The sequence below is a fragment of the Scomber scombrus genome, chromosome 2 (assembly GCF_963691925.1).
Source record: "Scomber scombrus chromosome 2, fScoSco1.1, whole genome shotgun sequence".
Classification (NCBI taxonomy): Eukaryota; Metazoa; Chordata; class Actinopteri; order Scombriformes; family Scombridae; genus Scomber; species Scomber scombrus.
This window is the reverse complement of record NC_084971.1, coordinates 9,696,704-9,722,987: the sequence shown is the minus strand read 5'-3', so window position 1 is coordinate 9,722,987 and position 26,284 is coordinate 9,696,704. Positions and strand designations below refer to the sequence as shown.

Genomic DNA, 26,284 nt, shown 5'->3' with positions numbered 1-26,284 from the left:
TTTTTTGTAGAAATGGCTTGTTTCACTATTGGAAATTGGGCTAAACTGGAAGTTAGCTGGCTAGGCCGGCAGAAGTCTCTGGTGCTCGTGCCCTATGGAGTGTATCCATAGATCGTGCGCAGTATGCGTTCATCCTGGTAAATTCTTAACAGCGGGACGTGTTTTTTTGGCGTCATGGACCACTAAGCAAATTTCATTAAAAAGAAATGGAGACCCCCCCTCCAATGTTGTATCCAGTTCGTTATACATCCATGGCTTTTATTCTCTTTAAGGTCATGGTTTTGGTTTTCTGGCTTTCGAAGACCAGAAACATGACAGTCATTGGATGATAATGTTGCTCTGTGTCAACTGGATGTAAAGTATGCAATTGTTTGGTAACATGTTAGCCATGTAGCACGTTAACAAATGTCTCTTAGACTTTGTGAATTGAGTCTTTCTGCCCCCTAGTGGTTACAAATAACTTCCTGTAATGCAGCCTTAACAATAATCTGATCAAATATATTGGTTAAATGACATAAATGAATTATACCTGTATAACAAGTAAATAAGAATTAAACAGTAGATAATAGTTAACACAGCTTTACCAAGTAGACCAAGTAAACAGCAGGGAGACATACAAACTTCCTGTTCATTTTCTTGTCTATCATTTTGCATAAGTCAATTTATTTATTTTTTTTCATTTTTATAATCACACCCTGTTAGAAAGTGAGTCCTGAACTGTGTCTCACAATATTTAGGTAAGGCACTACTGCCTGATGTATTGTACATGTACTGCACCGATGGAGTATGTTGTCGATTAATCTAAGATCTTTTAAATTAGATTTTGAAATGTGTTTAGTTGTAAAGCCACAGCTAGTCCAAACCATATAAGATTACATAGACCTGACTGCATTTACATAGCACCATTATCCCAAGCACTTTACAATTCACCTCTCAGTCACCCTAACACACTCACACACTGATGGCTGCGAGCTACCATGCAAAGTCTAACCATAAGGAGCAATGTGGGGTTAAGTACACTTTGACATGTGGACAGGAGGAGACGGGGACCCTGTGATTAGTGGACGACCCAGCTCTATCTGCTGAGCAACAGTCGCCCTAATAATCATGAAATTAAAATTTTTTTTAAAAAAAGCAAAATGACTACAAGCTCTTTCATTATTGCCAGGTTATGCGGAAACTATAAAGATTTGATCTCCCGAATTGAATTTCTCACAGCTGAGTTTGGCCCTGGTCCTGGCCCTCTTTCAGTCCATCTTTGACCTTCACTGACGCCCAGACTTTCTTCCTGCATCTCAATTTGTTTTGTTGATTTAGTGCTGAAAGGGAGCATGTGAATTCCTGGCAGTGGCAGAGGGAGATGTTGCATAACAGAGATGTGAATCTAAACCTGGATTGTTTCAGCTTTGAGAGAGACAAGTTGTAACTGAATGAAACGCTGACGGAAATAAGTAACTAGGAAGACTGAAGGAAAGACTGAGAGGAGGAAGGAGTGTTAAAATTGTATCGCTGAAAAACGGGAATGTTTTGTAAGCAAGAGTGAGATAAAGAAAAAGAAGGAATGATAAAGGTAGAGAGAGAGAAAGATCGACGGAGAAAGAGAGGCAAGGGGAGATATGATTCCCAAAGGACCATTGAATTTCCTTTCTTTCTTCTCTGTGTTTTTCATGGTCCTCTCACTCCCAGGTCCACACAGCTGTTTCAGGGCCGGGGGGCTTCTTTCTCCAGAGCCCAGATGAAAGAGCCGCCCTAAGCAGCCCTGCAGGTAGGTCTGTTAAAGCCATTGCTCTGGCTGTCCACTGCCCAACGCATGAAATAAAAAAGCCAGAAAGAGAAAGGGAGAGGGACAGAAAGAGGAAGAGGAGGGAGTAGAGAATATAGAGGGTGAGAAGGGAAAAGAGGATGATATGAAGACAGAAGGATAAAGAGAAAGTAAAAGAAGAGGGAAAGAAGGAACAGCAGACAGCAGGAACATAGATAACAGACAAGGAGAAAAGACGGAGATGGAGTGAGGGGGGACGCTAGAGAGGGAGGGGTGGATACCTGCCCTCAGCCACCCCAGACCTCCTCCTCCTCCTCCCCCTCACCACCCCCTGATACCAGGAATGATGTCTGCTTTTATTGACTTTGTTAAACCGTTTTCAATGCTACTTCCTATGTGTTTACAAGACAGTAAATCACAGTCCATTCGGGGTGGGGGGTTATAGGGTGAAATACAGGGGAAACATCCAAGTCGTTGGGAAGGAAGAGAGCTTTGATGGAGCCAACGACAACTTTGCAGCTTTCTCCCTCAGGTCCAACGCTTCACGCCACACACACACACACCTTTCCTCACAGGGAATAGATGGGGATCCCACTGTGGGGCCCTTTGTCTTCATTGCCTTCATCTGAATCTCTTCTAACAAGAAAAAGAGGAATCATTTAAGACTTACTGTATGATAAAATTGTTGTTGGGATACTTAAAACCAAGTCTACCAAAAGAATTAGCAAAACAGAGCTGCTGTACTCAAAGTACCAGTTGTTAAAGGCTTCAGCAGATATTTAATATCACTATAGGAACACTACTCAAAGTCGTTATGCAAACACATTTGGGTTATGGTAAAATTGGCTTCCCTTAATCACTTCTACACACCGGGGTCATTCCCAGACAGTCGTTTCATCCAGTTAAAGAGTCATTCAAGCTCTCTGCTCCGCTCAAACACGAGTAAGTGCTTCCAACGTCATTCGGTGGCAAGAACTTTGACTTGATTTTCCAAATTTTCTCACTGTAACAATTTTCTCAGGCGCTGGCATGGTGACACCACCCCATACACACTCACTTACTCTCACACACACTCTCCAAATCATCAGCGTGTGACTGAGCTGCTGAAAGGTAGACAGACACCCTCCCACCCTCCACCCCTGGTGATTACCTCACTTTAATGACACAGCACAGGACAATTACCATTCCTCTCACGCTGTCTTTCCATCACACCAAATTCATTTTTAAGATGACAGCAGATTCATTCAATTAGAATTCATAAGAACCAACTTTTCATGCAGGGAATTCATGCAGGAAGCAACTTATATATTCGTATATCCTCATTTGAATAAGTACTTGATGGGTACTTATAGGCGTCCTAAAGATATGTCACAGACAGCTCTGTATATAAAGAATATTCCAACTCAGTCATGAATATGTTTAATGTGCATAACTCTTGTGACTCCTTATTATTTACATATTCAGAGAAAAAACCTTTCTGTTAACTGTAAAGGGTCTATAAATTCTAGCAATAGCTTTATAGTTTATTAGTGCTTTACTGGTCAGTTATAAACCATTAATAATTACAACATGTGAGCCGCCAGGTTGTAAAAAATCTATCTGGCTTTTAAATCATTAATAAAGGGTTGGTAGTTTTTCATTTTCTAAAAAGCCATTAAGCCTACAGTTATAAATAAGTCATAAATAAGTGGTAATGAACCCTAAGGTATGATGTTAATATGTTAATAAATCTTCCAAAAAAAAAACCCAAACCCCAAAAACAAATAAATGATAAAGTTGTAAATGTTAGTAAGTTATCTTGTGATTCTTTACTAGGTCAAAAGTTTCAAGATTTTCTAATAAGCCATCAAGTCCACAGTTAAGTTATAAACAATAGTAAGCCATTGATAAACAGTAGCAAACCATTAAATATGAAGTTATAAATGTAAATAAGTCACTAATCTTAAAAAAAAACCCAGCAAAAGCTATAATTAGCTAGAAAGCAACATATTTTTAATTATAAATATTAATAAATATCTTTAAAAAGCTAACTCAAGTCTGCATTTCGAAATGTTACTAAGATGTTAAATAATGTTTTGGTCCAGTTGTCCCACTGAAGTTCAGAGGTCAAACGGTCCATGGGAGGGGTGTTCATGTTGAACTAAAGTACCAGTCATTCACTAGCCACAATCTGGCAACCCATGTTTTAAGAACATACTCAAGGATTCAATTATATTATCAATTTATAAACCTTACACATGTATGTCTTATTAGAAAGTGGTACCCACACTTACATTATTGCAGTTTGTCATTGGTCATACATTTTTCATCTCCATTAAAAAAATGATTGAAGTGCAAATGCAATAGTAACAAATTGTAACTGTCAGTGATGCTGTAGTTGTGAGCCTGTATGCTCCCGAGCCAGTTCAAGGTGAGTTACTGGTGTGGTGATGTGGTTACAGGGACATTATGTGGTTCACTTGCTGCAACAAAGCAGTAGTGCATAATTACAACAGGTGGTTGAAGAGCTTTACGGTTCTAAAAAACCACTGAGGTTTGGGCGGCACTTCTACCAGATGACACGAGAGTCACGACATCCCACATTTTCCTTTAACCCAAACACACACTTTCTCTTTTACACTGTCTGTCTTCCTCTGTGGCTCTGTTTCTGCTCTCTTTCTCTATGGTGTCTACCTTTCCATTGGCTCTGTCTTATGCAAGAGTGTGTATTTTTATGTCTCACATTAGCTAGGGGGAATAATACCTCTCCCGTGAATGGTAGTCTGCTCTGGGGCCTTTTCAGACATTCAGTCACTTCTCTTCTAAGAATAACCGATGTGCATCTTTGCCAGAGTTCCTTTTATTTTTTTACAGTGTCCAATGATTGCCTCTTTGTACCTACTCGCTGATACCGAGTTTTGTATTAGTTAGCAAAGTCGGATCCAAATGAGAAAAGCAGCATTGGGAGGAAAGAGAAAAGGCAAAAGAGTCAGGATCTGTGGCAAAACTTGGACTTGTGTCAACTCTTCTCAAACTCATTAGGAGGCCAGAAAAGCTGGTCACTAGAGAATCGCATGAGTGAGGCAGCAGACAGTTTTGTAAAAAACTAAAATAAAAAATTATAGTTTTTAATCAGGTTTCAGTGGAACCTTTCATGTACTGTCTGGAGAATTTGAGCCAAACCTGTCTGACAGCTTACCTTAACTAAATGTCCTTTAAGCTTGTGGAGATGGAATTGCTTCTAAATTATAAGTGGCTGTTGATTCTAGTGAAGTCAAAGAGATCTATAGACATTTCATTACTGGACCAAATGTTTTTAGTCAGGTTTCTTTTAAAGCAGTAAAGACTGATGGGCAAATATTTGAGAGAAACTAAGACTTACATACATAGTTGTGAATAACTGCAAACATAGTTCAGGCATTAGTCAATGCTAGACAAAGGTAGCAATGTGTATTCTCTCAATACACTTTTTCTACAAAATCATTTTGAATTCTTCTTTTTCCTTTTCTTGTGTTATATAATCTTTTGTGATGCATTATCTGTCATACAAGAAAGACCTGGCTAAAATGGCAGCATAGGATAGATACCATATAGTTACATACACATCACACAATCACAAACAGCAATTTAAGCAGGACCTAAGACACTAAAGTTTATATTTCTAGATAATCTGGTCTAATCTGAGTTTTTAGAAACAGGAGAAAGCACGTTACACAGGTAAACAGGAGGTTTACCAGGAATGGCTTTAAAGACCTTTCTCCACATGGTTAAATGGTTATTACAGTAATATGTTCTTGTTCCAATCTTCAAAATAAAACACACAGATGAATGATGATAGCATTTTGTAAAATAAAAATAAAAAGCTAATTCTGGTTTTGGCTACTTTACTAGGTTATCAAAAATGATTATGGGAAAGACAATTTGCCATCCAGTCATATTCCAAGTAATTTCAATGCAGACCTTTTCTAATTAAATTCCTTCTAAAGTTTTAAGATTGATAAAGTCCAAAATGTGTTTTCTGTTTGTGCATTTAAGATTCATTTGACTGGTAAAATTATAACTGGAGTGTGTAATGCAGAACTGGCATGCAGTTTGGAGTTCAGTAATAGTTTGATTTAGACAACAAGGAATGACTTAATCATCTACATACTACTAAATCTCTGCTGGCTGTATGCTCTTTCCAATATTATTTATAGCAAACAAGTAGCAAACAGAAGCGGTTCTAGTACAGAGCCTTATGGTACACCTCTTCTGTCAGAAATACTTCTGTTTTCTAGAGAGACTGACGTTGATCAAAGCAATTTACTCATTTGCTGGCAAGTATCTTCAGGAGAATAAAAGTGTGTTGTCTTTTCTAAAACAGTCTCACCTGTTGCAAAGGGGAATGTGGACACATATGGATGCTTTTAATAGATGAAGTTTGATTTTTCTGCATATTTGTAATGAAACAGAGTTGATTCAGTTAATTGAAAGGATTTTCAGTAACGGAAGGTACCAACTCGTGACATTCGTGTTACCTTAAGGACACACAAACATATTTTTATCAATGTAATGATAGCTAATCTGTAGTATCATATGAACTTCAATTGTCCACATCTTAATTTGACAGATTAGATGCACAGAAAATAAAGAGAACAAAAGGTGAATGTTCTGCTCTGGAATAATATATGTATTCAACTTTGATCCCAAGCCTAAAAATGAAACTTTAGTTTGAGTAATGTATACAGTAGATTGTTACAGCAGGTTTCAACTATACAGACCCACCAGCCAGAGGACACCGGCTGTGCACAGCAGAAATGTTTTCTCCGCTTCTTAATCTAATTTTCTTTAAATGACTCGTGAGTGAACTAATCTGTGGGTTCATAAGGTCAAGCACACACTTTTAATGAGTCATTATGTGATCTTCATTAGAAAGCACACGCTCAATAGCTTTAATTATCATGCATGTGGATTTCATATTTGGAAGTACGATCATTGCTTCACAGGGGTCAATATATGAAAGAACAAAGTGTTGAATTGTTCCAGGTGGCAAAATCACTTGTTGCAGTGTCCCGCTGGAACTAATAAGGCAGGTCCATTTTCACCCTCTAAATCCCCTGCATTGGTTAAAATGACTGATTTACAGCTAAGACATTGACTAAACTCACATAATTATATGTATATTATATTTTACTCTTGTACAGCTGCTCTGTGTAAAGGGTGCAAAACTTTCCCATACTGCTCACACAGAGAACATGGCCCTGCATTTATGAAGCCTCACAGTTAAGAGCAGTGGTCCAACAATCTGCTATGGCTCATTACAGCAATAATCTGATTTGAGGCTTGGAGTCAGTAAACCTACAGTGCAGATTAGCACTTCTATTCTGATTTAAAGTGCGGGTTTTAAGGCAACAATGTCGCCAAAAATGTATGTGGTGTCATGAGGATTCAGATAAGTGATTTAGAAAGCAGAACACAGTGTTTTTATACCATTATGTTTGCTCAGCTTTAGCCTATCACAGTGAGATTTTCCCCCCAATTTGTGAATGACACTCTTAATGTTTACTTCATCTGTTCAGACAGGGACAATGAAGGTAGGGAGAGCAGGGTTGAATGAAACATTTGATTCACATTTCCATCTATATCTTCTCACTTATGTAAATGTTAACAACTAAAAAATAGCCACATCTCTCTGTTACAAAAACAGAGAGAAAGACAGTTATTTTGCCTTAAAGTAAGGAAAGAAATTTAACAGTTTAGCACAAGTGGGGTAAAATGTTAACATTTTGGGGTCTGCATATTCTGGATTAAAATTATCCAACCAACATCTCAAATGCACACTGTGAGGCTGTGTGGCTGTAGACATTGTAACCCAAAATCATATTTAATTTAGAAAGAAAAAAACAACTTCAGAATGCTTATTTACAACCATTTGAAAGAAGAGTGTAAACAGTTCATCAAGGTTTGGAGTTCAAAGTATCCCATGTTTCAACCATCCCCTTTCTTCCCTATCAGACAAATGTGTAACAGTTATGTTCCCTTGAAGGAAACCCTGCCGCTTTGTTGTCACAAAGAATAATTACAATATAATTGCATGATGTAGTGTATGAAGCCATGCTGTGAGAGTAGCGCACCAGGCCCAGGACACACTTTTGAAAATCAAACCAGGATTGTGAAAACTTATGGAAGAATGATTGCGAGCGAGAGAGCATTTGTATCCAAGGCAAAGGCTTTAGATGTTATGTGAAAACCATTCTGTGTCATGTGTTCACATGGAATACATATTACTTACATATGTAGGATGAAAAAGTACATCAAGGTCTGTCCTGTGGGACCACCAAACAACCTCTAACCTGCAGTCAGGGAATAAGTTAATGTAACTGTAGATTTTCTTAAGTACATGCCAGGGAATTTTTCCATGTGGACATTTCTGCTTAAAGAAAACCAAGTGGACCTACACTGTGATTTTACAGGGATGAAGATACAGTAATATCATGACATGTGAATGATTGTGTGTAAATGCTTAATTATTAGAAACTGCACATTAATGCAAAAATAAGACCCTCTTTTAATGATATACTGTAGTTTATATTTTCATATTCTCACTCACAGATAGCTATTTAATTGTGTACATTAAACTTATTGATGAATGCCGAGTTTATGAACTTGTAAGCAAATAGGTGCAGGCAAAGTATTCAGTTTCAAATTGGCTCCAGCCTGAACGCTCCGCCTGCTCTCACCGAGGATATTGACTTTCCCGCAAGTTAAAGTATTTAAATGTAGAGGGAGGCAGATGCTGTATGTGGACTGGAGGGAACCACAAGAAATACACGTGTGGGAGGAAGGTGACGTTGGAGTTTTACTATCTGCACATCTTATCGAGAGACAGCCGTAGCATCGTTACTTTAACTGCACAGAAAACAAATAAAGCCGCGTTGGCACACGTGGAATTCATTCAACATCTTTTTATTTACTCACTCATCTTTACTAAATTCTGATGCTGATGCGCTGATGCGTAAAGGTCCGTGCGTAAAAATCAAAACCACAGCTTGTGCTCTGTCACGCAGTCAATGAGGATTTATTTCTACTTCTACTTCATTACTGCGAAAGTGATTGACACGAAGAGGATTTGATGGAGGGATTTCGTGACAGCAAAACTTCCCCCGGACTTTCAGTTTGGATTCAGTCTCCGCAGCGCCTTTAAAACTACGAGACGTTTCATTGTCATCAGTGAAATGGAGATTGGATCGTCTACCTGCGTGGAACATTGACAGTTTTTGGATCTCTTAATTGCCACGGCTATCACTCTCTACATGTAAGAAGAGGGGGGATAACCCCGAGCTGAAATCCGCATCAGGAGGAACTACATTTCCGAGAGCTTCCAGCACCGAATCAGTGGAGTATTCATGAAGCAATATTTGAACTATTACAAGATGAGGCTGAGAACATCGAGGTTAGGTTATCTGTAAGTAAAGAGATGTCAAGATAATAGATTATTTTTCTAAATCATTGAATTCTGGCAATTGGTTAGACCTTTTAAATGTTTTTCTTTTTCTCTCAGGTTACTTCAGTTCACGGCGCTTTGCTTTTACGCACAGGTAACTCAAATTTTCACTTCAATAAAAATCATTAATGTTGCTAAGTTATATAAGTTATACAATCAACTAACTAAAACTCTACAGGTATTCGCCATGCTTAGGGGCTTTATAGCCCACCGTCTGTACATCTGCAATAGGCTGCAATAACAATGAAAACATTTTATTATGAGTGCTATGGCAATTGGCAACAATTCAAACATCTTGAAAAGAGGTAAGCTCCAGCCTAAAAAGTAATTGTTAAAACACATGTGGATGGAGAACGGCTGAAATGAGAAAAAAAAGTCAAGAAGGGGTGAAAGATCATCGGTGGTAAAGACCAAAAAAAAAAAAAAAAAAAAAAAAACCTATCAGGGGGAAATGTCACCCCCGAGGATACATGAAAGCATCTCAAAAACTCAACAAATAAATGAAAGAAGAAAATAAAGATGAATCATTTAAAATGTAACAAATGATTAATAGTTAACTAAAGCCAGGAACTTTAGCTGTTTGACTGGCAATTTAAACCTCCTCACATTTGACATGCAGATTTTTTTTCAGGCTTCCTTCAGTCGCAAAGTAAACATTCTTCCACATTAAAAAGTCATTTCATATTTCTTGACATGTGTTTCCTATTGTCCGGCAGAACACTGTGCAGTCTCCTCCTAATTTCAAGCACCATGTCACCGAGCAGAGCCGGCTGTCAGACCGGATGAGCCGCAGGTTGACCCGAACCTACCAGCTGTACAGCCGCACCAGCGGGAAACACGTCCAGGTCCTGGCCAACAAGCGGGTCAACGCCAACGGAGACGATGGAGCAGTGCACGGTAAGAAAAGACGACGGGGACATCAGAGAAGACATGTTTAAAAGAGCTCATATAACACCACCTGCAAGTATAAAAAAAGAGCAGTGTGTATTTAACCACACTGTTTAGGCTGTGCGCCCTAATATGACGCAGGACAATTAGTGAGAAATACGCGAAATATGCCCAAACTCTCCAGTAAGTGTCTCATTTAATTACACACTCACGTAGCCTATAATGTATATATGTGTATATACAGAATAGGCAGCTGAACAGAAGTCCACATATGTTAATCCATTTAGGGAGGCCTCTGTTTTCTTATCGTCTCTGAAATGATAAAGCAACTTTACTTGAAGCCCGTGTGTTCTGGCCAAATCAATCCAAGCCGATGACAGCTGAAGGCCATCATCTTTAGGTACATCTCATTGCTTTTAAACGTCAGGAAACAACAGCAGAAAAAAAAGGTGAAACATGTTCAGCCCCACAAACACGGGGATTGTTTAAATTCAGTGGTGCGCGGGCCGGTGTTGAAAAGCTGTATAAATTCTGTCGTTTTTGGCAGGCCGCGAGAAAATGTTTGAGCCAGGAGAAACAGTAGTAGCAATTGTAAACATCGTTAGCAGCATCACTGTCGCCATCTAGAATTTATTTCTTTAGTGCGTTGGTGGTCTTGAAATGAGCATGTGGATAAAGTCATTGACACCTGTTATGAATGACTTTAGCCGAGTTTTTTCTTCTCTTTACTTACAGCAAGAGGAGGGAGGGGACTATCTTTAACTTAAAGTGAACTCAATTCCTGTCACTTTTCTTCTTTTTTTTTTGATGTGTCTAGCCATCTTTCCACCATCCATCCACTCCTCAGTGCCTGCTGCCTGCTTTTTGGAGGCTCATTTTACAAGGAATTTTCATTGCTTTACAACTCAATGTATGACTCAATTTATAAGGAGCGGTGAAGCCAGCATCTTCACTTTATACCTTTTTCTCCCCTTGCCTCTCCTGTCTGCTCTTTTGTCTTTGAAATCACTCTCTCTCTACCCACACACACACACACACACACACACACACACACACACACACACACACACACACACACACACACACACACACACACACACACACACACACACACACACACACAGACAGAGAGTCAGTCGGTCATGCACACATTGGCCACACATGCTAAGTGGGTGTCACTCTTGTAACCGGCCCAAATCTGACCACTTCTCTGTGCTTGTGGCTGTGTCCCTGACCGCAGTATTCTCACTCTTCTTTATCCCTAGTCTGAACTGCATCACAGCACAGCACAGCAGCATTTACAGACATTCAACAACAATCCCGCCGTGCGAAATCACTATCATTTGATGCTATTTTGGAAGACTTGCACGCTTTGTTAAAAAGGAGGCCGCTGGACCATAAAAGGGTTAAGAGGGGAACATTTTTTTGGTGATTCTGGTTCACTGCTGGCGATGCTTTCACATCGACTTGATGCCCTTTAATGATGACATACAACAGTCTCTGCTGTGCATTAAGAGTACATACAGAGAAGGGAAGTGCAGGTCATTTGTCTCACATTGTGTAACATCATGATCTGCATGCCTGCACCGTGTCAAAGCTGTGTCCTCTCATTATTTGCTTTCTGTTTGTCTGTGCAGCTAAACTGGAGGTGGAGACAGACTCTTTTGGGAGCCGTGTTCGTATTAGAGGGGTGAAGACAGGATACTACATATGTATGAACAAGAGGGGGAAGCTGATCGGCAAGGTAATCTGGAATTCATAGTTTTTGTGGCTGCATACGACTACGGCAACATCTTGAAGTTTCTTTCTTTTTTGGAAACGTTATTCCAGATTTATACACCACATTGTCGAGACGCATACGACAGCAGAACTAATTTGATTTTGAGATGTGTTAAGAGGAACCCACTGAAGGTTTCAAAGGATATTTAATTGTCTGGAAATAAAGATGATGTTTCTGCTTCCTGGAAACTGTCCAGAAATACTTCAACTTCTCCCCCCCTCCTTTCTCTCTTTTTTCTTTCCCAGAGGAAAGGACGAGGCAAAGACTGCATCTTCACTGAGATTGTTCTGGAAAATAACTACACGGCGCTTCAGAACGCCAAATACGAGGGCTGGTACATGGCTTTCACACGCAAGGGCCGTCCGAGGAAGGCCTCCAAGACCAAGCAGCACCAGAGGGAGGCCCACTTCATGAAGCGTCTACCCAGGGGTCACTTGCTGAGTGAAAGAAGGCCGTTTGATGTTCTTCCTCTCCCCGTCCCCGCGCAGCCTTTCAGCAAGCGGACTAGACATTCCCATCACCAGCGCTCGGGGGGCCGCTGAGGACTGAAACCACTGAGGGAGAAACTGTGGATAAACCACCACAGAAGAACCACTACGAGACAAAACAAGTGCTCCCAGCAAACTTAACTTTTACAGTGAAAAGCCCGTACACACTTTTTGCCTCATTTTGTGGACTTATTATGTAATTCTTTGTACTGGATTGTATGTAAACATTGACTATCTAATCCGCTAGTTATTTCCAATTCAGACAGAAGACGTTAGGAAGGATTTTTTTCTTATTAAATCAGGGGGCAATTTAAGTGCAGAGAGAGCTCAACTGCATTGACATGAGTAAAAAGCTTTGGTTTGAGAGAAAAGTGAGGACAATGAAGCTAGACATGGCAGCTATATGTGGATTTTCTTGTGGTTGCAGCATCTGAGTCTCAGTTGACATGCTATCTTGCCTTTCGAAGTCCATTTTTTGGAGAATTTTTTAACCCATTTTTTTTTCTACATATATAAATATATTTTTACTGTAAAAATGTAAATTACGTCAAATGATGGAAATATTTATTGTAGAGTGTATATTAAAACCACTAAAGAATCAATTCACAAGCTCCTTGGCTTTTCTCTTGTGTGGTTGTTTTGGGACGGAAAGCTAGCACACATTGTTGTTTAACCCCCCCCCCCCCCCCCCCCCCCCCCCCCCAAAGAGAAAAAAAACTGTTGTTTTTTTTTTTTTTACCCCCCTTCTCCTTCTTCTTCTTCTTCTTCTTCTTCTTCAAGCTGGGGACCCAGATAACTGAGGGGCAATATCTGTGACAGGCTACTGAATTCAATGTGCTCAGCAAGTGAGACTTGGCCCTGAATGGCTCGAGCTATGCATTAAAAGCGATGAGGTCAGCCCACCATTTTGGCCCAAACAAAGGTTACCACCATGTAGTTGCATTTCTCACGATCGCACACCGTAACCCTCTGATCAAATGGGCCCTTTGTGAAACCTCATATAAAAGGGCATGTTATACAATAGTGGGTTCGAATAATAACACGAGGAGGGGTCAGTTATCAAAAAGAAGCCAGTCACACAGGGAGGGGCAAGGGGCTGAAGGGGGGGGGGGGGGTATTGCAGTGAGGGGTTGCAGTAAAAGCATCAGGGCCTGTGTGGCAAAATGTGGCATCGACTGAAAGAGGGGGAATGGCTGGGAAGAGGCATTCGGGAGTGAAAGGGAGGCAGAAAAGAAACCCTCTTCCCAGAGGCAGTTGAGCATGACCATCAGAGGCCAAACGACAGGGGAGGAAGAAGACCCTGAACAGAGGGACTCGGCTGCTCTCACAATACATGAGCTGGATGTCCAATTTGTTAGTCGGTGTTTGCTGCCGCTGAAATTTGTTTTGACAGCAGCTCGAGCTCTGAAGACCATAAAGCATTAACAAAAAAAAACAAAAATGAAGACCTCAGCATGAATGCTTGGTGTTTAATGCATCAGCTCGACAGCACGTACTTCTTACACTCTATGTTTAAAGTAGTGTTAACACTGCACTGCTTCACAACTCAAATTCTACCTAATCAAGTATGTATAAATGCATTTTTTTAACGTCATAGCTTTAATTTAAAAAAAAAGAAAAAGAAAAAAAAAGGCCATCAAATCCCACACAAGAATTTGCAAAACAACAGGACAGACTGGTTTTAAGATGTTTTGTTGTATTCCCGTTCTTTCCATCTGGAAGCACACAAAGCACAATGGCGAGAGAGACCTGTGGTTTTGTCTGTGCTTTTTACACTTGCTCTCTGGGTTTGGACAAGTGGTAAAAAAATGCAAGGAATCACAACGTTGAAAAAAATCTATATTTAAATGTCATTGTCTCCTTCAAACAGCACTGTTGTTTTTTTCATCCACTGTCTAAGTATTTCTGACTGGCCATGTCATTTATATTCATGTATATATGTATATATATATATATATATATATATATATATATATATATATATATACATACATATAAATGACATGTACTCTCAGAACCCCAAACACAAAAAGACGTGTCACGCTAACTTCATATTTGTCGCCGTTTCACAACAAAATCAAATCCATTCGGAAGAAAATGATCTGCCTGCAGCAGTTTACATCTGCGTCTCTGCAGTTTAAGCAGGAGACTGCAAAGTCAGAGTGACCCTCTGGTGTAAAGTAACACAAGCCTGCACGGTCACCAAAGTTTCAGTAATGGCTTTCAGGGTGGCCTGCTACATGCAAGGAACATGAAGGTATTCAGTTAACACAAATGGGATGTGCTCGTAACGGTGACCCCCGAACGAACAGGGATGGGGCATTGTGTGTTTTGAGTGTTTTACAAGGACATCAATGAAAAGAGGCTGGGTAGGTTATGTGACCCCCATCAAAACTGCAGCCCACTGGGTTTGTTGGGAGACAGACAACATGAAACAAGGAGTAAAAATAGACACTGTTGGGAAATAATTTCAATTTTCCAATAAAGATTTTTTTTTATAAAAGTTGTAAAATGGTTTTTACTGTCAAAGAGATAATTTGGGAAAACACTCATGGCTCAGATGCAAAGTTTATAAATCTGAATGACTGCGAAAGGCGTGATCTATTTTACAGATTTCATGTGAGTCAAATATAAATGGCAGGACAGATTTCAGCAGTAATAACTCAGATAAATAGAACTTAATCAGTAAACACAATGAGAAGCATAAAACTGCGCACAAGGCACTGAGTAAATTCTTAATGACGGCATTCACAAAAGAACGAGAAGCTCACATGTGAGTGGAAAAATGACGCTGGGAGGTTTTGCTTTAAATGCAACGCAGAGTGACTCCTCTCGCTCCCACAGTCGCAATTCACTGAGTTTTGCAGTCGACGTCCCCTTCGCCGGTCCCCTTCAGTTTCTTCAGCTCCCTCAGCAGCTCCTGCTCAAGGGTTAAGATCTCTTTGGGTTTCTTGTACTGGACAATGGAGAAGAAAAGTAATTACTTCAGCATTTCTCCCTGCTGCACGTGATGCGCTGTGATAGTGTTGAAAGAATGCACAAAATATAAGGAACATGTCACAGAAAGAGCTATATAAAAGTATATGCATATGAACACTGTCTTATTAGTATCTAATGCAAGTGAGGTGGATTTGTGGGAAATTTTCTTCGCATTAGTAAAATGTACTTTCTGTACTTTTGCAATTATTCAGATTGTTCGGATGTTACTAACCTGGATTCAACATTTAAAAAAGGTGTCAACATATGTCTCAGAATCCTATTTAAATGCTTTCATCTGCATCTTTAGTATGGATCAATTTATTTTTCACTGTTCTGTTGGACTCACGCTGACGATCAAAGTGTTGTTGGCGTGTGTGAAGCTGAGGGCGGAGCCGTCAAATGGCAGCTGAGAGCGATCTAAATCAGGAACGCCAAACTTCTTATAATACCTGTGGAGAGGATATTACAGGTTGATCACCATGCTGTGTAGACAAATGTATTGCAAACAGTGCCATCTATAGGAAGGACACCAGGATTACATGCAACAAGTGAACAACACAGGAATAAAAATAAATAAATAAATAAAAAGACCAAAAGTTTATGCAAACGTGTTGGAAAAATCTGTGTACTCTCATGCACATTTACTTTTTGTTTGAGGTTTTTATGATGATGCATCTCTCAGACGCCTCCACTGAAACACTGAATACATCTTTGGGGTAGGGGAGGTTGCGGATTCGCCACTGAAAACTGGCCTTTGTGTCTCTACGCGTGAACACAGGCTGTGGAAATGGGGGAAAAAAGTCATTTTCAAGAGATTTCTCTTAAAATGTATAAAAATGAGCTAAAACAAAAAAAAGTGCACATGAAAAAAAATGTAGTATTAACTCTAATATCCATGTACTTTTGAAGATTATAGAAGAAAACCTACATTGGAGCAGTTCTCCTTGATCACATCGGCGTCCGAAGAAGTGACAGAGTCGGCAGGTGGCTCCCCTATCTCTACCTGCCACTGGCCATGAGCTCCCAGCGTGCTTTTGTGACGCCACTTCCGTACTGAAAAGCACCAAATATTATTATGACACATAAACTCGCACCATAAATATCTATTGAAATTTAGAAAATGATTCCCATGGGCTGGTGTGTGAAAGTTGTAACCTGTTGCTTACCGATGAGTTCATCTGTTTTTAAGTCATACTCCTCTGCCATTTCCTTTCCATCTGTAAAGAGGTAGTGGATCTTCCTTTTTCCTAAGGGTCGGAATTACAAAAATATATTAACATAAAAATCAGGGGGATAAAAGAAGAATGAGAGAATGTGTTTCCAGTTTAGCACAAATAAGCCAACATGATTCAATACAAAATCAACATGAAATGCCATCTTTGTTAGAACAGTAATATGTTATAACATATTCTTTTATTATACAAATTGTAATCTTCAATACATTTTTTGTCAAATCAAAACAGCATGGGTGGACTTATTGGAGAGATCTCACAATTCAAGCAGCATGAATAAATGAGACGCTTACCAGGTCTGTTACAGTTTAAGCAGATTTTCTCAAACACTGCTGCAGTTGTTAAAACATTTATGACAAGTCACCGCAACATTTTAGCCTGAGCATCACCTCAACAAAAGGTCGGCAAACGTCCAAACTTCAATTATAATTATAACTTATAATTCATTTATAATAACATACCTCGGTTTATGCATCGCTTAAATAGACATTTGTCAGCAACTAAAGCAGCTCAACGGCCCGATGCCGCCATCAAAGAAAATTCCAGAGGAGATGAGGAAGAAGGTTGATTGAAATACATCAGTATGGGAAAGGCTACAAAGCAATTTCTAAATCTCTGGGACTCCAAAGAACCACAGCAAGAGCCATAATTTCCAAATGAAGAAAACCTGGCACAGTTGTGAACTTTCCCAGGAGTGGTCGACTTTCCAAAATTCCTCCAAGAGCACAGCAACGTCTCATCCAGGAAGTCGCACAACAGCAGAGGACAACATCCAAGGAACTGCGGGCCTCTGTTACCTCGGTCCAGTTCAGCGTTTAGAAAGGCACTGGCCAAAGATGGCATCCATGGGAGATTGGGCAAAGCAAAAAACCACTAAACCGCTAACCCAGAAAAAACATGAAAGCTTCTTAGAGACCTTAAATCAGCAGTTTGTGCTTAAAAAACTCTCCAATGGGGCTGAATTAAAGCAAAGAAGAGTGGCAGAAAAGTCCACCACAGTGATGATCTCCGTTTATCATAAGTTTTTGGTTATAATGGTTGTAGAAATGGAACTACCAGCTATTAGGTTTATAGGGTAATTAATTTTTTCACATGGGTTATACCGGTGTTGGAGACTTTTTTTTGCTTTAATAAATAAAATTGTACTTTGCGTTTACTCAGGGTGCCTTTGTTTAATGTTACATTTCGTATGAATGTCTGAAACAATTTAGTATGAGATATATACAAAATAGAAGAAATCAGGAAAGGGGGCAAATACTTTTTCACAATACTGCAACAGTCTTACAGTCACTCCTTATTTAACATGGCTTTTTATTGTCACAAACTATTTGCCTGATGAAGGTCTAGCAGTGAAACATTCCACCCAAACATATCATTGCAAGTCAGACAGTGTGCCAGATTGTTTGCAACTAGTCTGTCCTCTCCCCAGGTCTCTCTGGTGATGGAGGTCACATGACTCCTATGGTGGTCCTATTCGGTTTGGTGGCAGTCTGGTGTCATCTTGATCACATTCTTCATATACAATATATTATATATCCATCTATAATTGTGTTGCCCTGTTCCATGCTGCATGATCTTTCTTGGACAGAGCTTGTCATATTACTGTATAGATTGTAAAGCCCCTAAAGGCAAATTGGATTGGTGATTTGTGTGTACAAATAAAATTAAAATTGAAATCTATTAATCATTAGAAAACGCAATGCATCACTGAATCAAATGAACACATTTATACTTCCTTATACTTGTACATAAAAAATGAAAAATAGATTGGAGAACTTCACATAGTTTTGAGAAGCATAACTTTCATTTTGAGTTTTGTACCAAAGCATCTCAGAAGAACTGTAAGAGTGGTGGGTCAACACTGAAACATTTAAATAATGTATGACGTGTCGATGACAAGTTATAATTATGTTGTCAATAATTCATTTGATGTATTTTGCTGTCTATTTTCGTTAATACAACGTGTGTAATATGCACAGAGCCAGTAGTGCCACCTGTTTGTAGTCTGGTAACATGAATGTTGGCTGGAAAGCTAGCAAACAGTCTGAACTGACGGTAGGCAAAATTAAACTCATTCAGGCGAGTACACAACAGTTATTGTTTCTATTAGAACAAGCTGTTAGCCTTTGTTGTACTCACCATCGTGTATCAAAGCAGTTTTCTTTGACAATCTTAGGATATCAATCCAGCTCTGCACAGCCATGTTTCCAAAGATGTTACTGTTGCTCAGTGCGACTTCCGGATTCAACCTGTTACCACAGCAACTGAGGTCGAAACGCAGATTAAATAGGCTAATATTGAAAGAATAATTTAAAGATTATTAAAAAAAAAAAAAGTAATTGCATACATTATTTAAAAATAGGTTATGGGGGTTAAACCACGGAATCCGTCCATGGTTTAAACTACAACGAATTTTAAAGATTTAACCCGGAAGTAATACATTTGAATGGAATGTTTACTGTGTTGTTTTTCTGTACGAATGGTTCCGCCTGAACAGGGGTAAGAACCAAAACATTACTGTTTAAAGATGATTGAGCTTGAAACGTGCACTTATAATTGAAAATGTTGGAAAGGAATTGAAGCTTAATTTATATGTTGAGTGAAAAAGATAAATGAAATGACCTAAATGCCGACTTTTTCTTGCTGTTTCCAACGTTAGCACAAGCTAAAGGTGGTTAGCTAATGCAAACTGTGACAACAAAGATTGATTTTCAGCCTATTTCATTACAAAACATGATATGTTGCTCTCTGATATCTGGATATCTGTATTATTAACATCCACAGCTCTCTGTTTTCCATACCAATAACAGAAAGCTCACATTAACGTTGGCAGTGCATTTTATTGGCAGAAATGTATGCATTTAACTTCTGATGTACTGTAAACACGATAGACATCAGTCAACTCGTGGTAGTGAACGTTTACTAAATGATTGTACTTACTGTAAATAGAATTATGAATTACCTAACCTGGGTACTTTCATTGTGATACTTTTACATCACAACAGTGAAGAGGAATGTATTGTATTTTATTAACTTATTCCACTACATTTATTTGACAGCTATAGTTACAAGTAACTAAACTAACTCAAGTAACATTTTGAATACATAACCTGTAACATCATCCATCACTGTGAAATTATAACTTTTAAAAACTACTGATAAATTCAAAATCTAAAAAGAAACATCACAAATAGCAGACAAAGAAATTCAAAAGTTTAATACTAAAATTCAGTCAGTAAACACACCATGTACTCATTGTTAGTAAAAGTCTATAGTATGCAATTGCTACACAGCTTATGTGTTAGATTTTTGGGTGGATTTTACTCAGCAAAGTTATGAATAATCTCATTATTCTGCTTCACGTTACAGGCCACTGGCTCCATCTTCCAACATACAAGATGGAACCTCGTCACGGGATAATGAAAGCTTTCCCCAAAGTTAAAAGAGCTAGAGTGCTGCAGGGAAAGGATGACCCCCCTTTTAAGAAGAAACCTTTTGAATGTGATACCACAGGTTGCTACTTTATGTGTGTGCAGTATGCCAAAGTAGAAGCCAGGCGGTGCATTTATTCTTTATAACTCGCTGTTTTTATCTGTCTTAGGAAACACTTTTAAAGGTGTCACAGTGTACATCCTCCCTGCCGGAATAGGAAATGCCAGATGTCAGATATTCCAAAGACAAATTCAGCAGAATGGAGGACAGACAGCGAGTTCACTGTGTCCCAATGTCACTCATGTTGTTGTGGATGACAACATGGACAGTGGCAGGGCTCTGCGCTTACTGAAGGTGGACTGCATGCCCTCTGGAGTCCAACTGGTGAAATGCACTTGGCTGAGCTTGTGCATCAGTGAGAAACAATTGCTGGATGTAGCCAACTACAGCCTCCTTTTACCCAAGAGGTTAATGACTTAATATTGCTGTAGTAGATGCTAGTGTGAAAGCTGTTGTTAAGTGTATGTGTATCTTGTGATGTTTCCAGTCTATGATACAGACTTGTGCCTATCAGTGCATACACGCCATCGGTGTTGTTTTCATTCACAGTACAGAGAAGATTAGAGACAAGTAGATAAGAAAGAACTTTATTAATCCCAAAGGAAGTTCTCGTACTCTCATGCTCAATGCTGCAAAAACACATGGTAGAGAAAGACACAATCTTTCTGAACACGGCATCTCTGTACCTTAACCAGTCCAGTTTATTGTCAGTGTATAGTACCAGGTACTTGTAATCCTCAATCATCTCAGCTCTTTAGTCTTTGTGATGTTAAGCTTAGGTGGTTGAACTCACACCGCTCCACCCCCTTACATTCCCCCTCCTGTTCTCCACTGATACAGCCCACGATAACCGAGTCATCTGAGAATTTCTGCAGATGGCACAACTTTGAGCTGTACCTGAAGTCAGAGATATAGAAGGTGAAGAGGAAGGGAGATCAGACAGTCACTAAGGTGTATGAGGAGCAGTTTTGTAGAAAAACAAGTCACAGTGAAAGTGTAACTACTTCTCACCTATACATCACATTTACCATCAAAAATTGAAATATTTTGAAAACTCTCTTGATTCCGAGACAGTGGATATATATTCAAAAATGTGTGTCGCCAAGTATTCCATCTTTAAATGTTCTGTTCCTTTTAGGGACTCTGAAACACAACATGAAAATGTTAAAGAAGACTTGCCGAATTATAAACCTGCTGCAGAATCTATTGTAGAGCCAGTCTCTGATCAAATGAAGCAAGAGGAGACCATAGACATGGTAGGTTTCCATGAAAACACAATTATTAACATTATTACCTGGTTATCGAGTTTTTCATTCCCTAAATAAATACTGCATTCAAGAGAAAGAAGTAAAACCTGAACACATAACAGCAGTTCTGTGTATGTTTGAATTGTCATTATAGATTTCTCACTCGCGGACAGCTCCAGAAAACAAAAAGGAAGTGCGAGGAGAAGAAGACAACGTCTCTCAAAGTGACCTGGAAGCTCTCATCACTGGCCAGCACCCAAAGGAGGAGACTCCTGGCCTCAGCCTCGACCCCGGTCCAAACTCTGCTGCTCAGAAGCCGATCTCAGGGAAGTGGGTCTGCGCCCAGTCTTCTCAGTCCAAAACTAATAACTTCAACAAGCACATCACAGACAAACTAGAAGTTTTGGCCAAGGCCTACACACACCAGGGGGACAAGTGGAGGGCACTGGGCTACTCCAAAGCTGTCAACGCATTGAAGAGCTACCACAAGCCTGTTACATCATATCAGGTATAGGACAGAATTGTATTGTGAAAAGCACAGAAAATACTCTAATTTAAACGACAAAGTACACAGACTTATCAGGGATGTTTTGTCTGAGGTTCCCCTTTTTTTAGTCACGGCGGTTTTCATTGCTTTCAGGAGGCTTGTCTGATCCCAGGAATTGGCAAACGCATGGCTGACAAAATTGATGAAATCATGGAAAGTGGTCACCTGCGGAAGATAGATCATATTGGAGACGCTGTGCCAGTACTTGAGCTTTTTACTAACATCTGGGGTGCAGGAGCTAAAACTGCGCAGCTGTGGTATCAACAGGTGAGGCACGCACACTTGTAGATTCCAAATACTACAGGTGTGTTAACGTGAATGATTGATACGAGTCGTTGAACTCACTGGATATGAAGTTAAGGGATAATGTCAGATATGGCCCTGATGCTATTTTTGTCTTGATGCTAGTTAATTAGCAAAACTGTTGTTCTTTCTCTTTACCTACACTTATTCTAAATTATAGGCCAGATAATAAAAATGTCTAGGTTGAAACCATGGATGAGATATAATTTCTGACAGTTATTGTTTAAGTTATTTTATAATAATACTAGTTGTTTTATTTTATTTAAGATAACTAAAATCATACCTCTAATATTCTAAAGATATTCTTAAAATATTTCTTAAAAGTGTTATGTGTCTTTAAGGGATTTCGCACTTTGGAGGACATCCGCACGAAAGCCCACCTGAGCAACACTCAGAAAATAGGACTCAAGCACTACGACGACTTTCTAGACAGAATGCCCCGAGAAGAAGCAGCAGCTATCGAGAAAGTGGTAATGCATCTTAATTTGTCGCAATAGCAACATGAAGCTCCAGTATGTTTAGTCAAGTTTACTCAGAGGTGTGATATCTCTGAAAAAGATTCCCCCTCCGACCCTCAGAAATTTGGAGGCGAAAGGCTTGAAGTAGGAAAAAGTTTGTGTCAGCTTTCCTTGACTGTTTGATAATGGAAAAACCAGACTGTATTCTCACAAAATGGAGCATCCCAGAGGGGAAAACTAACTCTTGAAACTTGCTGTATCTTAAGTTAGCCAGATACCTGTTCACTCCAGAGCGTTGAGCACTATGCTAGTTGTTTGCATATAGTATTACTTGGATTTTCTTTTTCCTCCAAAGCTGCCAGATAGAAAGTGCACATGAGATAGATGACTAAAGCATGTGTACTCCCTCAGGCTTGTCAAAATAATATGTGATGCTTTAGTGAGCTGACCTCCCAGTATTTGGCTGGGAACAGGTAGAGGACTTCTTGGTTGCCATTAGGAGGGACTCAGGAGGAGAAAATACTAAATAAAAAGTAGGCTTTTTGTATTTTTGAGGAGCCAAGTATTAAAAAAACAAAAACTTTAAAGGGCATCTAATATGCTCATTTCCAACACTACATTTTTTATCATGGGACTCCACTAGAGTAGCTTTGTATAATTCACAGTTCAAACTTGTTATTTATATTATACTGACCCTCTATGGTTAACTCTGTTCTGATTGGCCAGCTTTGATGAAGCCTGCTTGAGTGGCAGCTTCATCAGAGTCATGTCAATGTACCGCCAATGCAAACCCAACATTTCTTGCTTCACTGCCTCAAATGAAAAGCTTAAAATGACTAAATGATGGGAGAATTTTATTGTGAAGAATTTACAGGAAATTAAACATTCCCCATCGAATTAGCGGAGCTTCGGTAGGGGTGCTAAAAACCATGTGACATAATGACATATGAAGATTTTTGGAGCTCTTTGTTAAGTGGATCAGTTAGAACAATGCAGGGAGGAATAGTAAAAGCAAAAACAGACATAGTGATGATGATGTTTAATGAAGAGCTGCTGACAACCAGCGCAACTCCAACAGGTAAACTACTTATTTTAATTTGCCGTGCTGTGTAATAGGAAAAACAGTCAAAAGGCGCCAGCTCACCTCGAGTCATGGCTCACATGACTAACCCCAAAACAATGGAAAAATGCCATAATATTAGTGGAGCAGAACAGTGAACTTGTGCGTTATGCGTGGAGCAAATGACAATATCAAAAAAATCTGTCACAAGCTGACATTGAGTCAGGCTGAAAGTAGAAAAAACTGTTGGAATCCGAACGTTCAGAGAAGTCTGAAGCCAGTGCTTTTCACAGGGATTATTTTCTAAATACTTTTACCTCATTATTTGACACTTTGGCCACATTAAATATGAACAATAAACATTGTAACATCATATGTATGACTGAAAATAAGGAAAAGCACAATAGGTTTCCTTTAACAAGACGAGTTTTCAGTGAAAAGGGAGTCTACCTTACCACAAAGGACAGAGTATCTTCTTGTAGGTTCCATTGCTTGTAAATAGATGACAAGGCCTGTACTTTTTAATATTATGAGGTAAAGGTCTCATTTGATTTATTTTCCTACTTATGTGCAGGTGAGGGACGCTGCCCTGGCTATAGACACGGGCCTGGTTGCAATGGCATGTGGCTCCTACCGGAGGGGAAAAGCCACATGTGGAGATGTTGATGTACTTATATCTCACCCTGATGGAAAGTCCCACAAGGGCCTTTTCAGCAAAGTGTTGCAGAGCCTCCATGACAGTGGTAAGCTCTAATATATTTAAGTAAGAAATTATTTCCTTATGTAATCCAGATGTTTGTATTTAAAAAAAAAAAAAAAAAAAAAACTCACAACAGTAACTTATTTTTCTCACAGGGTTTTTGACAGATGACCTGGTGAGCCATGAGGAGAATGGAGATCAGAAGAAATACATGGGTGTGTGCTGTTTGCCAGGACCAGGCCACCGCCATCGCAGGCTGGACGTCATCGTGGTGCCTTACAACGAGTATGCCTGTGCCCTCATGTATTTCACCGGGTCGGCGCACTTCAACCGCTCATTGAGAGCCTTGGCAAAGACAAAGTGCATGAGTTTATCTGAGCACTCGCTTAACAAAGGTGTGGTGCGTCAAGGTAGCTTGAAGGTGTATAATGGCACTCCACTTCCTACACCTACAGAGAAGGAGGTTTTTAGTCTTTTAGGCATACCATACAGGGATCCCCTTGAAAGGGACTGGTGATAATTTGCCAATCACCATCACAATGTATTTATTGGTTTAATAAAAAAATAATCATGAAATTAATGAATGATGACAATGGAAACTGCAAAAATGTCCAAACAGCCATCTTTAAAGCTACTCTTACCTTTCTTGCATTTCACACAGCACTTTGAAAAAACTTGAACAGCAACAACCCCTCCTCACTCTTATGTCCCACCCCCGCACTCCCTTCCCCTCTGCAAACGTGCACTATATATATATATATATAATTTTCTTTTTCCCCGTGGGAGTGGCTGGAGGTGGAAGCCGTGGCCCGCTTTTGTCGGTCATTGTCAGTCGCTACTGGTTGTTTACGACTGTCTCCGTGGATCATGGATGTATTATATTGCCATGGATCCACAACAGACTCTCTTCCGGGTAGGGGTGCGCGCGATTACGTAATGCAGAAGGGGAAAACAGGCAGGTCGCTCAGCCAATCATATCATTCGGACTGAATGATATGATTGGTCAGAGTTTTCACAGAATATTATGAGAATGGAATAATAATTAGTTTCTATGCCTGGTGGATCTCTCTAACATTTTAGAGTGCCATTACCTTATTAATAGCATTTTAACCTAAACAAAAAAATGTGTAAAAATGTAACAAAGGTAAGGGTAGCTTTAAGGATGTTTTACAGCTCGACACACCTGTTTGACTTGAATGTTATTTTTACTGCACAGATTAAATAAGGGGGTTCTCCCAAATCACAAAGCAACCGTTTTCTGACTTAATCCCAGTGGTATCTGACTTTCTGGATAGTTTAAATTGTATGTGCAGAGGTTTTTAGATATCTGCCCCTTGAAACATCTGCCACAACCTCAATACAGTACAAACAATTTTCTTAGAACAATTACTTCTGTAAACTGAAAACTATCTGCAGGAAGCACTGGTACATATTAAGAGGGAAACTCCAGCAGGTACATCCAAAACTATCTGCAGGGCTAGTTACCACTAGGTACAAGTGAAAAAATATGGGCTTTGGCAAGTTGAGTGTACTTGCCCTTTTAAAAACATTTAAATGTACAATGCAATGGGTACTGAATATTTTATGAAAGATGAGTAATTAAAATAAAAAAATTCAAAGGTAGGAGTAGATCTCCTGATGTCTTAGACTATAGGCTGAGTAGTAAACTTGCATTGCACCTAGTATCCAAATATGACTGGTGTCTAATAAGGCAAGTTTATTTGTATGGCACGTTTCATCATAAAAGGCATCAAGACAAAATGTAAAAGCAACATAAGACAATATTAAATATATATATATATAAATATGTAAATACAATTTGAAAAGAGTTAAATAGCAAATAAAAAACTCAAATAAGACAGAAAAAACAAGAGAGTAAAAGTTAC

At 39.3% G+C, this 26,284-nt stretch overlaps 3 protein-coding genes across 3 annotated transcripts; 2 read left to right on the top strand and 1 right to left on the bottom strand.

Moving 5' to 3' along the window:
- Nucleotides 1-9,126: 9,126 nt before the first annotated feature.
- Nucleotides 9,127-12,502, top strand: fgf8b (fibroblast growth factor 8b). The gene is made up of 5 exons (XM_062432807.1): nt 9,127-9,185; nt 9,282-9,318; nt 9,941-10,121; nt 11,750-11,856; nt 12,138-12,502. Exons 1-5 carry the CDS (start codon nt 9,127-9,129, stop codon nt 12,432-12,434), a joined length of 681 nt encoding a protein of 226 aa, XP_062288791.1. The 3' UTR covers nt 12,435-12,502.
- Nucleotides 12,503-14,848: 2,346 nt separating this feature from the next.
- Nucleotides 14,849-18,809, bottom strand: dpcd (deleted in primary ciliary dyskinesia homolog (mouse)). Its single transcript, XM_062435074.1, has 6 exons — nt 18,731-18,809; nt 16,526-16,606; nt 16,288-16,412; nt 16,005-16,138; nt 15,706-15,808; nt 14,849-15,336 (listed from the first exon to the last, which is right to left on the bottom strand). The coding sequence occupies exons 1-6, from the start codon at nt 18,792-18,794 to the stop codon at nt 15,232-15,234; spliced, it is 612 nt and encodes a 203-aa protein (XP_062291058.1). The 5' UTR covers nt 18,795-18,809; the 3' UTR covers nt 14,849-15,231.
- A 264-nt stretch (nt 18,810-19,073) lies between these two features.
- On the top strand, nt 19,074-25,639 carry poll (polymerase (DNA directed), lambda). Its single transcript, XM_062441509.1, has 9 exons — nt 19,074-19,090; nt 19,961-20,104; nt 20,193-20,490; nt 21,222-21,339; nt 21,485-21,838; nt 21,971-22,144; nt 22,522-22,650; nt 24,273-24,441; nt 24,554-25,639. Exons 2-9 carry the CDS (start codon nt 19,990-19,992, stop codon nt 24,913-24,915), a joined length of 1,719 nt encoding a protein of 572 aa, XP_062297493.1. The 5' UTR covers nt 19,074-19,090; nt 19,961-19,989; the 3' UTR covers nt 24,916-25,639.
- Nucleotides 25,640-26,284: the final 645 nt, after the last annotated feature.

Excerpts from the sequence above, each read along its gene's own strand:
- fgf8b (XM_062432807.1), top strand. The coding sequence starts at position 9,127 with ATGAAGCAATATTTGAACTATTACAAGATGAGGCTGAGAACATCGAGG. Across the intron at positions 9,186-9,281 it reads ACATCGAGGTTAGGTTATCT|GTTACTTCAGTTCACGGCGC; the intron begins GTAAGTAAAGAG and ends TTTTTCTCTCAG. Across the intron at positions 10,122-11,749 it reads AGACGATGGAGCAGTGCACG|CTAAACTGGAGGTGGAGACA; the intron begins GTAAGAAAAGAC and ends TTGTCTGTGCAG.
- dpcd (XM_062435074.1), bottom strand. The coding sequence starts at position 18,794 with ATGGCTGTGCAGAGCTGGATTGATATCCTAAGATTGTCAAAGAAAACT. Across the intron at positions 16,413-16,525 it reads AAAAACAGATGAACTCATCG|TACGGAAGTGGCGTCACAAA; the intron begins GTAAGCAACAGG and ends GGTGCTTTTCAG. Across the intron at positions 16,139-16,287 it reads TCAAGGAGAACTGCTCCAAT|CCTGTGTTCACGCGTAGAGA; the intron begins GTAGGTTTTCTT and ends CCATTTCCACAG.
- poll (XM_062441509.1), top strand. The coding sequence starts at position 19,990 with ATGGAACCTCGTCACGGGATAATGAAAGCTTTCCCCAAAGTTAAAAGA. Across the intron at positions 21,340-21,484 it reads AAGAGGAGACCATAGACATG|ATTTCTCACTCGCGGACAGC; the intron begins GTAGGTTTCCAT and ends TTGTCATTATAG. Across the intron at positions 24,442-24,553 it reads GCAGAGCCTCCATGACAGTG|GGTTTTTGACAGATGACCTG; the intron begins GTAAGCTCTAAT and ends TTTTTCTCACAG.